The sequence below is a fragment of the Ictalurus punctatus genome, chromosome 23, assembly GCF_001660625.3.
Source record: "Ictalurus punctatus breed USDA103 chromosome 23, Coco_2.0, whole genome shotgun sequence".
In the NCBI taxonomy this organism is placed as follows: Eukaryota; Metazoa; Chordata; class Actinopteri; order Siluriformes; family Ictaluridae; genus Ictalurus; species Ictalurus punctatus.
Window position 1 is genome coordinate 13,096,780 of NC_030438.2, and position 14,561 is coordinate 13,111,340.

The 14,561-nt window shown below is 35.3% G+C and overlaps 1 protein-coding gene across 1 annotated transcript; it reads left to right on the plus strand.

Annotated features, from left to right (window-relative positions):
* Positions 1–3,206: 3,206 nt before the first annotated feature.
* On the plus strand, positions 3,207–11,508 carry erfl1 (Ets2 repressor factor like 1). The gene is made up of 5 exons (XM_047150273.2): positions 3,207–3,270; positions 3,583–3,817; positions 6,990–7,176; positions 8,213–8,336; positions 10,667–11,508. The coding sequence occupies exons 1-5, from the start codon at positions 3,207–3,209 to the stop codon at positions 11,506–11,508; spliced, it is 1,452 nt and encodes a 483-aa protein (XP_047006229.2).
* Positions 11,509–14,561: the final 3,053 nt, after the last annotated feature.

Sequence of the window (14,561 nt, forward strand, 5' to 3'; positions counted from 1 at the left end):
GAAATAAAGTATCTTATACATAAATTGCAACTGACATAAAAACTTCATGTTTACTTCCACTGGTTAGTAGGGATTTTTGTTTGTTTATGTATTTTTTCATGTGTGGTTTAAATGGCTTTGATAACTCCAAACAAAAATGTGTATCAATTGTAATTGATTTATAATAAATATTTTATATTCAATAATTGGTCCTTTTTGTTAAACTATAGCAATGTCTGTTGCTGGTCATAAGAATGGTGCTTTCTGTACAACATGTGCCACATTGTATAGATTAATACAACAGAACCATGCTCATAAATAGAATTTATACTGTTTTATTATATGTTTTATAATATGCAATTGTATTGTGCATTTCCATGCACTGTGCTAGTGTGTTTGTTGTTGTATATCACTGTGTATCTCCATATCTAGAAGTGTGTAAGGAGATGTATTCCCAGGGCTGATAGTTATAATGTTTCTGGGGGTGATGGGAGGAACTTGAAAGCCCTGTGCTGCCCAAATCAAAACTAACAAGGAAATGATGGGGGCTCCTTTATCTCTTCACCTGCCTGGGGGGAAAGGAGGGGGGTAAGAGAGGGAGATTGGGCAAAAGTAGAGGGGGGTGGACTGGCTTCCTCTTTGATTTGTAAAAAATGCATTACCTCCGAAATCAAACGGAAAATTACTGAGTGGGAATGAGAGAGGAAGAGAGAGAGAAAGAGAGGGAGAGAGAGAGAGAGAGAGAGAGAGAGAGAGAGAGAGAGAGATGTGGTGTGTTAAGTTTGTGGCCGAGGTGGTAGAAGTGTAAAAATTCCTTGCTCGTGTAAAAGTCTATAAAATCCTTAAATCCTTTATGGTGAAGTAAAGCTTTATTTTGCACTCAAATTGAAGTTCAAAACTATAAAACTCTAAGAAGTGCAGTGTTTGAGAAAGTACAAGAAAGCATCAAAATGGGCAAATACTACATCTCAAACCAAACACTGATTATTGTTATTGATATTAGTGCATATTAGTAGTATATTAGGCCAGATAGCAATTTCCTCCAAATATGTTAAGCTGCCCTGTGACGCAGCACGAGCAGCAGTTTGAAAATATGCACTTAGTTACCTTCATGAATTCAGGAGGAAACATGTGTTAGCCTTATCCCTCCTCGGTTGGTATTATATGGGAGAGCTGGCTTGAAGGTGAGAATTAGCAGATGACCAACTTTTGAATCAAAAGTTGATTATTGAGTTCCCAAATGGTTTTAAAAATATGAATATAAAAATATAAAAATGAGCACATTTTTGAAAATTGTCTGTCGCCAGTATGATGATCTAATAAGTGCCAGTGCCAGTAAAGAAGATGACCAAACAATACTTTCAGTAAAAAAGGAAAACTATTAAATAGTTCTCGAAGTCCAAGGTGTAGGTATACATGTGTAAATTTAACATATAAAGAGCAAAATACACCAAAATTAAACTCAGATGGTTCAGCAGATGGATGCCTGGAGAATATAAAAAGTTAAATATCCAGTGAATCATTGTCATATTCTTCTTACATGGTATTAATAAACTGTGGCTTTAAACAACATAGCAAATATATATATGATTACCATGTACTATACAGTATACATGTACTTATTCATTTCTTATAGCATCATGTACTGACTATGGTTTGTGTAAATTGAGCATAAAGTAGTTTATGTGTCTAGAAAAAAGGGAAAAATATATTCACTCCTTCATTCATCTTAAGTAAATGCTTTATCTTGATCAAGATTGCATGGATCTGTCCACACACTCATTCACACATATGGGAATTTGCAGCAATCAGGCCACATCTGGAAAGTTTTTGGGAGTTGGGAGGAAACTATAGAACCTGGAGGAAGCCCATATGAACATGAGGAGAATGGTCAGAAACCCACCTGAAGAAATTCAGTGTATATAAGATGTATTTACACAGAATATATAAATATTTTGCAAGTTAATTCCTTTACTAAATCCATCAACAAAGTGCAATATTAACAATTGGAATATTTATGTTTATTTTATTTTAGTAGCGCTATTCCATTTTTAATGCTTTGGATTAAATTAATTAGTATTAATTGGCTGTCAGGAGAAAGAAAGTGTATATGTGACAGAAGAAGAAAAAGAGATGGTGGAATGGACGGTGAATTTCAAAAAAGAACAGAGATCAGAGAGCAAGAAGAGATAGTAGAGAGAAAGCAAGTAACTGAGTAACTGGACAGGTCTAAGACTAAAGGCAAGAGAGAGACAGAGGGAGGCAGAGAGAGAGAGTGAGAGAGTGTGTATGTGTGTGTGCACATGCATTGAGTGCATGGAAGAGAGAAGTGCCTGGAGTTAGCAATAATAATTTATACAAACACACCTTAATAATTCACATTCCATTTCAATGCTGGAGGGAAGATCCAAAATTCACAGAGCATAATTAAATAGAGTAGTAGAAGAGACGAGGGAAGAGAGAGGGAGAGAGGACTGAGGCAGTGAGGGAGAGACCAGCATTAAAGGTGCCGTGTACTGATGTTTTTTCTTCCATCCCAGCATTGTAAAACAATCTTTATAATACTGTGACATCCAGAGTAAGAAAGAATTTCCCCAGTCATACAGTTTCTTTTGCTCTGAGAATTCTTCGGATCCCAGCACAACAGTATGCCTTTAATATTGTTTAAATATTCCACCTTGAAATTACATGTGTTAAATAACCATCTGGAATAATATCTGATATTCCTTTCAATTAAATGTGAGTTATAATAAGGACTGTAATTAATTTACTCATCTTGAATAACAGTTTCATTACTTTTTTATGGCCTGTATATATACAGTACACTAAAAAGCACTTGTACAAATATGCATGGCTGATTGGTTGAACAGCATCACAGGTTGGTCCCACTTCATAGCTACGGATATATGAGAGGATCGTTAGAGTATTTGTAATGTAATACTTAGTGATCTGACACTTGTCTATTGGGGGTTAGCCTTCAGCATGAATATTTAAAGATATCTAGCAAGTGAATATGTTCTGAGTGTTTCAAAGGCCATAGGAATGATATTTCATGATTCAGATATTGAGCCTCGAGTACGGCAGCTGTAAAATTTATGTTGTGTAAAATCATATGTTACTGCTAAAATTACAGATGCTACAGTATGTAACAATTTTGGATTAAAGGACTTGTGTGCGTGTGTGTGTGTGTGTATGTGCGTGTGTGTGTATACAGGTGCAGTGGAAGCATGGACTGCAACTGTGTTAGTGACCTGCTCCTCACTCCACCTGTCCCAGCCCTCTGGACACCAGGTGAGCAAAAAACAAAACAAAAAAAACCCCACAAAAGCCTATGATCAAACTTCTCTGACTTTAAAAACTTACTGATATTTAGAGTAGACAAAATATTTATTATAGCATTAAAAAAAAAAAATTAATTACAGTAATTGTAGTATTGAAATCAGAAATGACAAAAGCTCTTTTATTGCTCAATATGCTTATTATGTTTTACTACTCTAAGGGTTTTGTACCCAACCCCTAGACAGATCTGCCCCTTAGCAAGTGTTTAAAAAACCAACAGGTCTCATCCATGTCCTCTACCTTTCCTTCCCTTGCTATCCTCAGGCTTTGCCTTTCCAGACTGGGCCTATAAGCCAGAGTCTAGCCCTGGCTCCAGGCAGATCCAGCTGTGGCATTTCATCCTGGAGCTGCTGCAGAAAGAGGAATACCAGGGGGTGATTGCCTGGCAGGGAGACTATGGCGAATTTGTGATCAAAGACCCGGATGAAGTGGCGAGACTCTGGGGGATTCGCAAGTGCAAGCCTCACATGAACTACGACAAGCTTAGCCGTGCACTAAGGTGGGCTTTTTCATTGTGTAGGTTTATTGTGTGTAGAGAAGTTTCTCTAGAAACTTTGTCTATTTCACTTAACGTTTGCTACATACACTCCTGAGTATTTCAGCAACTGCTTGGATTTCAAGTACAACAGTCTACAGAGTGTACACAGAATGGTAAACAAAAACAGAACACATCCAGTGAGTGTGAATTTTTTTGGGCAGAAATGTCTTGATGATAAGAGTGATCACAGGAGAATGGCCAGACTGGTTCAAGATGACAGAAAGTCTACTGACTCAAATAACCACTCTTTATAACCTTGGTGAACAGAAACGTATCTCAGAACACACAACAGGCCGAACCTTATAACTATATATATATAGATTTTTTTTCCCACTGGACACAGCACATGAAGTCAAAACAACTCAACTTAAGAGCTGCTGCCTCTGACAACAAAAGTTTGTTAAAAGTTGCCTCCATTACTAATAGGATATCATTAATATCATCAATAATGAGTATCAGCTAATAGCCAGAATGGTATCACCTTGAAAAAAAGGGAAAAGTGTATCCTTACATAAATGGTGCATTTGTAATTGTAGCAAGGCAGTACGGATGGAGCCGAAGGTGTTTCTTCAACATTATTAGTGATAACAAAGGGAACCCTCCTTTGTTGTCAAATCAATTTTTAAATTCACTGACTGGTTCACTAAAATTTTGCACATAACCTATGATCATTTCTATGAGAACAACTAGGTTTTTAAATAAATCCTATTACACCTTTCTTTCTAGAGAAAAATGTTTAAAATTTTAAATTATGAAATAATCTCGCACGATCTGTATTTAGTTTCTGCATCACAGTTCAGTCATTTTGAACTTTATTATTAGCGTTATAAAAACATACATCCTTCCATAGATATTAAGTATCTGGTTTATCTTTCTATATTGTACAATACTTTATTTTACTTTATAAAAGGTTCTAAATGTTTATGTCTCCCTTACATAAAGACAAGCAAACAACGAATTGCATGGATAGCGGGCATAAAAAACAGCAGGCTGCGTATGACTTGACCTGAATCAAATCAGCAACAAATTATCCTCAATAACAACAAAATAAATTTTAGATTACTGTTCTTCATTTAAATTCAATACTTTGTCTCATGGGAGTTAAACATTAACTAATAATAGACAGACAGACAGACAGAAAACAGACAGACAGATAGATAGATAGATAGATAGATAGATAGATAGATAGATAGATAGATAGATAGATAGATAGATAGATTCAAAGTATTACTTCTTCCAGTCTGAAAGTCACTACCAGTTTCCTTTATCATTCACCAAGAAACAGATTTGCTCACTAGCAGCTATTAATTCTGAGCAGTAAGGTATGGAAAATATAACTATTATTTCTAACCCATGAATATGGCAATGTTCCTTTTTTTTATATGTTACAGTTCAGTCTCAGCAGAATGTCTGGATATTTCTGTTACACATAACAGCTATTGCTCAGCTACTCATTGTAAAATGTGATAAACATGACAAATGCCCAAATTAAGGTCATGTTTGGTCATAACAGATATAACTGGAATTTTAAAAATTTGAGTTAAAATGTCCACTGTATTACTAGAACACAAATCAAGGGCCCAAATGGCAGTCATGAGTCTGCTTACACCATCACATGATAACATTACATGCCATGTAACACTGCACTACACTGTAAGGGATTAATTATAGTAAATTGCTATATTTTAATCACATTATTAAGAAGATCGCTCTCCTTGATTTTAATTTAACCTAGGTGTAAAGCATTTTTACAAAACACTGAAGTAAGACTTTTGCCATTTTTTTATGTAGAAGAATGCCTTTTCGTGGATATTTATTTTAAAATTTGCTACTTTCCAAAGAATAGATTTTAAATAGCTTTGGCAAAAGTATGTCAATACTTATGACATTCCAAATGTCAGTAGAAATGAGTAGTATGTCAGATTGATCCTTATAGCCTGTATTATTATTTTCTCTAAACCTTAATGCAAAATACACAACTTTTGATGGGTTTGGAGCATGTATTATGAAGTATTTTGCATATCACACCAACCCCAATCTTTTTCTTGCATATTTAAATAGTTTCCCAATTCCATCTTTCAGCCTTCTTTCTTCCTATTCTCTCCCCCTAAACCTCCACCCCTCCCTCTGCTCTGTCTTTAATAGACACTGTCATGGCTGCTAATTGTTATGAATTGGTGCAGGCCATAATTGGCCTCTTTGATTAGCCTATTCTAATTGCTCAATTAAGGGACAGTGCTCAATTGCCATGCAAGCAAAGCGTACAAATCACTGGTCTGGCAGGTTGCATTATGTGCACTTGTGTAGCCTACTGAGCTGAATAGAAGGAACCCAACCATAAATTGCTTTGAAATTTGAGAAAGGGTATAACAGGGCAAGGTAGCTGAAAATAAAGGAACCAAAATTTAAAATATAATATAATGAATATACAACCTGAATATACCTGAATATATTATTTTAAAAAATATATTATATATACTGCTTTTACTCTCTTTAGCAGAAAGTTGTCAGTGTATTTTAGAACTAAAGTTTGCATATCAACATTGCTATAATGCTGATTTAATGGATGTCACTTTACGTCACTCTGGTCTAGTTTCTCAAAAGGACTATAATTCTCCATTCATTGAAACCATCAGGATTTTGAAATTCCATTGTTCATTATCATATACAATCATATATATTATCACATAATATCATATATAATATTGGTCATGTATGGCAACCATTAACCCATTCCTCAGAGTATAACTGAAAATGTATTGTCCTGCCAGAACATTTTTAGGTAAAGGTATAATTTTCTTCACTTTATACAAGGTTGCAATTTCTAAAGAATAGTATGTTTTGCCTTAACATAAAAAACAGACAACAATATGTTTAGCTCATATAGAAAACAGTTTTCATTCATGGCTCATAGGTTCACTTCATTATTATTGTTTTTTTATTAGCATTATTCTGCCTTTTTTTTTTTTTACTTTGCTATGTAATAAAGTTTATAGAATTCTACATTCTACATTTCTTTGTTTTTACATATTTCACTAACTTCACTAACCCGCTTGTTATTTTCTCTCCTCTCATTTTCCTGATTCTTATCTCTCTTAATTCTGTACACTATTTATTCTCTATCATTCTCCAGATACTACTACAACAAGCGCATTTTGCACAAAACTAAAGGAAAGCGGTTCACCTACAAATTTAACTTCAGTAAGGTGGTTCTAGTGAACTACCCGCTGTTAGACATGGCCAGCTCTCCTTTCCTGCTAGCCCAGAACCACTTCAACGGAGGGGCAGCTACCACAGACTGCAGCCCCGTGACCCCAGAGGTATGTGAGAATTGGTGGATGACCTATACTTAAACCTATACTCCCCTGTATGCCTAAAATAAATATGTGAATGGGAATTTAATCGAGGTACCATTGTTATACATTTGCTGTATTTGTACAGAGATGTTTTTGCATGTTATAATGCAAATATGCGTATACGGTGTATACCATAATGAATATAATAAATTATTGAACATCCAAAAACACTTAGAAAGGCCTTAGACCCTTAGCATATCACCTAAAGACTTTGCAAACAGAATTGGCCAAATATAAGTTATAAGGTCATAATGAGCTCAGAGCAAGACATAGGTGAGTGGCTACACTGATTGCAGGAACACTGACCAGAGATATATCAACCTATCAGAATTTTACACAGCTAAACTGTTAGAAATGCAGACGATTTAAATTTTGAACTGGAAATTGAATTTAAATTGTTAAATGTTCTTCCATGATTCATCAAATATGTTACCTTATGAGACTGTATGCAGTCATGTAATTTGCAACTAACAATTTATACAACTCTTTGAATAGTGACATTGTGTGAAAGTTATCTGGAGTCAGAAAGAAAGAAGGAATAAAGGAAGGGGGAGCTCTGAAGTAAGGTGAAGGAGAAAGAAGAGAGAAAAGTCAAAGTGGGAGTTAAGTGGCCTTAAAACCAAAGAAGATATTATCCCTGCCATCTCATTCTCACCTTGGCTGGTGCATTCAATTATGGTATTGATCTCTAAAAAAAAAAATAAAAAAAAAGAAGGAATATAAGAAATTAAAGAAGAAAGAGAATATTAGATCAGTTCACCAATGAATACAGGATAGTCGATCAGAAGCGAGAAGTGAAAGATATTTTTGATCATTGGATGGTGGTGTTATGTTAAAAAAGAGAGAGTTTCTGCTGTGACTCCCATTAACTGTAGAAGAGTTAACAAAGAAAAGACCTCTTCGACATTTGGTTTCTTTCTTTTCTTTTTTTTCTTTTCTTTCCTTCACCTGTTCTCACACATCCTTTTTTGTTCATTCCTCTTTACTTTTAATCTCTCAGGCCTTGCAGTCTTTATTCCCTCGGTTGCCTGATTCTGGCCGTGGAACTGCTCTGTTTGACCGTGCCACAGGAGCCCCAGAGGGCGATAAGCTCCGACTGGACACTTTTCCATTCCTTGGTTCAGGTGAGTGAGAAACACAAGAAGAAAATGACAGACAGTGCACAGAAGAGTGGGATAGAATCAAATATCATATATACCAATATACCAATACATATACATACAAATCATGAGTATACATCTAATATTTTGTAATTAGTTAATGCATTTATAGCACTTATACAATCTCTAATAACATTTCATAGAGTAGTAGTAGTAGTAGTAGTAGTAGTAGTAATAATAATAAGAAGAAGGAGATTAATAATAATAATAATAATAATAATAATAATAATAATAATAATAATATATTGTGCCTTTCTCAAACCCAAAGCTGCTTTGCAATTCAGGAGAAATTGTATCTGTGTTTATGTACATATCCTGTTAATAAATATATCTATTATATAATTTATAAAACAAAATAGGTTTAAATAATTTTACAATTTTAATCATGAATAACTTTCAAAAATATCTATCGCCCCATTTATAGTATGAAATTGTGACATAAATATTATTAATATAATATATTATTTAGAAATATCAAGTTAATATTGTTAAGTTATTTATAGTGCTTATACAGTTTCTCTAAAGAAAGTTAAAATAAAATGCTTACCAAAGTAATATAAAATAATTATAAGTGTAAGAAATCATATTTGGGCCAGATTATTTTTTATCTTCACAGTGACTTTGTCAGGCTTTTTCTTTCAACAAAAATTCCAGCACTGGTAGTCTGATCAAAGATCCTTGCCTTTCGCCAATGTTCAGAGGCGAGTCAGTCTGTTTGTCCGATCTCCTCCTTACCTACACTTGCTCACAGAAGCTCTCATTTATACACATTTGATTAGATAAAACATGCTTGACATCATAAACAAGCTATAGACTGATACTGCATGTACATAAGATACTACTTAATTAGGTTTCTGGGTCACAGAGTTTTGGCCTTGGTAAGCACAACAGTGCATCATATGCTACAGGTATCTTACCAACACATATTGGCTCATATGTCACTATAACCATAAATGCTTTTAACTAAAATGAGCACATATACAATAACATCATAGAGTAGCTTAATTCACTATAAACTAATATAATTGATTATAATTGATGAATATGATTCTTATTGAATAATAATTTGAATTACTTATTTCTCAGAAATCAATCTCAGATAAGAACAGATATAAAGCTTCATACTGGCCCAATTGAATTTTTATCTTTAATTTTAAATATATGGCTTAGAAATGAACTTTAAGAAATGGGAGGGACTTTGCCTTTTTCTTTAAGCAAATGCCCTTACTGACCTGATAACCTGATGCAAAGTGTAAAGGAATTTAATTGGAGAAGTTGTAAGAAAAGCTACCACTGCAAACTTCACTTCTTATTCTAGCCTGTAACATTTCATACAATGTGGCTTGAGCAATTTTTTATGTTGTTCTCTGAGGTGTGGGAATCAATTTTGGAAGTATGAGAACTAAATATTTCAAATAAATATCTGTGCTGGAAAATGAGGTGCTGTCTTACTCTATGTTTCAGTCATTAAGTAGAATCATATCCTGATTCGATCCAAGGCATTTGTTTGTCATGTTAATGTTAGTTTACATTTGCATTTTAGTAGACACATTTGAATTTCAAAGGATATCCTCTGTGAGAGGTCATGAAACTGTCAGTTTGTGTACACTCCTTTGTTTCTAGTCTATATGTGCTTTAAAGTATCAGTGCATCAGAATGTGTGTGTTGGTGTGGAGCACGTGTGTGTTTTTGTGTGTATGTGTACATACCTCTCAACCCCAACTTGCCCCCCTTACTTTGTTTGTCCTCAGGTCCTATTCCTTCCTCCTCCCCTTTTTTACCCTGATCTCACTCCCATGTGTCCTCCCTGTCCTAATCCCTTCCCAGGCAGGAAGGTCCTAATTGAGGGTGCAGGCTTCAGTTTGTGGCCTGTGGGCGTCCATTACTGTGTTTTCATAAGCAAGCGAGGCTTGCCTGACTGATTCAATATTCATGTGTCTGCAAGCTACTCCTGGCCCAGAACACAGAGAGACTCTAGCACTGTCAAATTAGGCCTGCATAGCAAATAACAGGAGAGAGAGGGAGAGAGAGAGAGAGAGAGAGAGAGAGAGAGAGAGAGAGAGAGAGAGAGAGTCAGGAATGGTGTGAGGACGTGGAAAGTGTAAAGGGAAAGAAGGCATGAGAGTGTGAGGAAAATGTGAAGTACTTTATCTAACAAGTGTTTTAATTAATGCAGTTGTGTATATACTTTCCCAACCTTTCCAGTTGAAAGATTTTCTTAGAAAAGTAATTTTTATTTCATTTATTTGATGTGGAACATTAATCCCACTACTCTTTATCTCTTTCCTCAACAGGAGCCTCCTGCTACTCCAAACCCCCATCCATGTTGGGTCCTTACCCCCGTAACCCTGCATTTGACTACTCTTGGGGCTTCAACCCATATCTCCCTGGGGCTTTATCCCTCAACAACTGCCCTAAACTGCCTCCAGGCTCGCTCTACCCCTCACACTTCTATCCAAATCCACTTCAGTCTGGCCTGGCTCAGCTCCCTCATCCGTTTTCCTCACTCCTGCCTCCTGGGGAGACAACAGGAACAGAACGGGTTCAAACCGCAGGAGCCAACAGCTCAGTGGGTGGTCAGGCACCACGACTCTGCATCCCATCATACCCAGGTAGTTTACTTCAAGGCCGGACTGAGCTGGGTATTTTGGGTTCTGGCATAGGTGAGAGGGAACGAGGAGAGAACACTAACATTACAGGGGTAGGTGGAGGTGGGATTGGGGTGGGATTAGGTTTAGGCTTGGGATCACTGGGGTTAGGGAGTGGAGGAGGCGTCCAGAGTCCATCGGATAGGCGCGCAGGAATGAAACAGGACCCAGGGTCGGATTCTGAGTTGGAAATCACAGACCTGAGTGACTGTAGCTCGGAGAACGAAAATGAACCAGACTTCTCTGCCAGTCAAGGGAAGGAAAATAGGATAGGAGGCCGACCTCACATTCCCGAAGCCAAGACCGCAGGTCTGGGTGGAACCTTACCTCAACTCTCTTCTCTTCCTCCTTCTATATCCCCCCATCCCCTCAAAAGCCTGGTACCCCTGAGTCCTCCACCACCATCTCTTCCCACATCTCTTTCTCCTTCCCTCATCCTGGTTGAGCGGCACAGAGAAACAGAGACTCTCAAACTTGCTCATAGTTAAGATGCTTTGTTTGGATGCTGATTATATTGAGCACTCTCTGCCTCTATCTCTTTGTCAATATACAGTATACAGTAAAGTTATACTTTATGTATTTTAAATTTAATTTTGAATTTTCATTTGAATGATTATAACTAATTTTTTTGTTGTTGTTATTTTCTCTTGCACTTTTTTGTTTGGACAATTCATTTTAAATTTGAAACACCATTTAAGTTGAACAAATAAATTAATTCCTTTTAACACATTCCATATTTATTATACTCATCTATGATAATACATTCATCTTTTTAATGTTTTAGTTTATAAGTATTTAAATATATTTCACTACTTGAAAAAAATTAAACCTGTCATGCACACCCAGAATCAGAACTGTTCATGTGCTAAGTTACTAATAACTATCAATTAACTGCATTTTTATTTATCTGTTTGTTCGTTTGTTTATTTTTTTTATTTTTTTATTGCCCTGGTTTCAATGTGAACAAATCACAGATATAAATTACCTTTGAGAGATCATGTCAAAATATTGTCTCTCAAATATCATTCTCTCTAAACAAATAGACTGTTTTGTAAATTCATTGTAAATGTGGATAAGTAAATATTGGCTCATAAACTTATAAGATAATAACATTTATAAATGTTAAATTTTCCATATATTTCTAATAGCTCTAAAACCATTGTGGTGGAATATGAAATATGATAATTTTTTGTTTTGTTAATTCTGTAGTTATTCTCCTCATTTAATTTCATATACCCGTGTTCATACTGGGTAATTTGACTGCTGAAAGTAGTGGTCTGATCTAGGTGTACTGCATAAATTCTACACAAATGTTATTATATTTGTTAAGCATTAGCTCTGCAGCACAATATTCCAGCAGCATAATGCAAAGCTAGTTGCAATAATGGAAATTGTGTAAAACAATCTGAGTAGCAATTCAGCTGTGTTGCAATAAAGCACTTAATTGCATTTGTTTGTGCTGTGCTTGACAGCTTGCAATGGAAACACTATCAAACACAGACATCTAGTGGTGAGATTTGATTTCTACAGATAAGGTGATTGTAAATGAATGTAATTTTGCTAATTTGTCTTTTCAAGGAATGATATTTGCCCCAAACACTCCCAAATATCTGTGTGATTTTACCTATTTGTTCCCTTGTAATTTGTCCCATTTGTCATGTTCATGCAGTGCTAAAATGTCTTATTTTAAATAGCTATAATATGTTCTTTGCGCTATAAAAAAAGAGAGATTGAGTAAGAAAGTGCTTAAATTAGCATCTATATATTTTATTATTGTATATAAAACATTTAATATGTATTATTACTATTATAGGAGAATGTTGTACTGGTGGAATTTAAAGCTGTATTTAAATGATAATAGATGTGGGGGGCAACTGTAGGTGCATAAGAACTATTTAAAAAAAAAAAAAAAGAGCACTTGTTTGCTGTGGTTTATATGTGAACAGAGATGAGGAAAAATATAAAACATAAAACATCTCAACTCCCACTAGTTATACTCTTCAGTCATTTTTGCAGATATCTGAGAATGACTCTATAGAGAAACGTTAGAATTCCACCAGTACTTTTTAATAGTTTATATTCACCAAGTGATAGTTTGCAGTAATGTTAGTAATATTGGGGTTTTGCACTTTTTTTGGGAGAAATATTTTGACTAATGTCTATTTGTATTGATAGTTGCAGATGAAAACTTGAAAGTCAGTAATTAAACCTTTTGAATGTCAGCGCATTGAATGGCAGAAAAGTGATTAGTTTAAGCAGACCATGCAATATGTAAAAAGAATAGACCTTGAAGTCACTGCAAAAGTTTTCTCAGAAGACAAACTCAACAATATATCCATAGTTTACACGAAATTAAATTGCCTAGTTGCATTTAAAATCTTACTAAAGTGTATTATAGGAAACTACCAGTGTACATAGACTTTCCTTTGTATATTTGAGTGTACACATAAAAAAAGAGGCAGTAAGGTTTATTTGTTGTTTGTATATTGTAAAACTGGGGAAAAAAGAAAAGAAATGAATGGGAAGAAAACAGACTTTAAAAAATATCTTTAAAAGCAATAAACATTATTCTGGAGGTGTGATTGAGATGTGATTGTGAGAGAGTTCAGATTTGTCTTATGTACAGTTTGATATTGTATAAAATCGGGGAAAAGAAATAATACAGCTCAAGATTCCCACATGCCATTATTTTGTATTTCTTTCATCCTGTCACTGCTATATAAATGCTTGAAACATTATGACACCCCTCAAGCTATTCGTTTGACGTGTATGTTGGCCACATACAGAAAAGAGCTCTCTATTTTCTACACCTCACAGTGTCTCAGTGTTCAGAGATTACTTTTATTGTGATGCCTCTAGTTACACAGTGTAAATGTCAGTTAATCAATATGCATATGAGGCCTTTCGATTATTGAGAACATTTTCACAACAGTTTACAGCTGTTCTTTGGTGAAACAGATTTCTGCTAACATTTTGCATGGTCAGACTCAGACACTATGGCTATTATAGTTTCAAAAGAAACCATGTTTTGATGAAATGGCCATTCTTCAATAAACCAAATCAATGCTGAGATTCATAAAATGAACAAGAGCACATTGAAGTACATGAGATCTGTGTGTGTGTGTGTGTGTGTGTGTGTGAGAGAGAGAGAGAGAGAGAGAGAGAGAGAGAGAGAGAGAGAGAGAGAGAGAGAGAGAAATATTTCATCCAGCCTGTTGCTGCAAAGTTGCGTGAAGAATATTATCATTATCACATTAAACATGGCTACAAACCAGATTTCACTGTTACACGAACCATGACAAAGTAAATAATGCCTTGTCAAAACCTTTTCCCACCCACACATGCCCTAGGTTGTCAGATGGTGGTCACTTCGTGTGTATGTGTGTGTGTGAAGATTTTCAGTTCAAATTCAATTAAATTTGATTTCTATAGCACTTTTAACAACAGACAGTATTGTCACAAAGCAGCTTTAAAGGAATCCGAACATACATATTTATATTTTCATTCCTAATGAGCAGAAGCGGCAGAGCTATTAAGAACT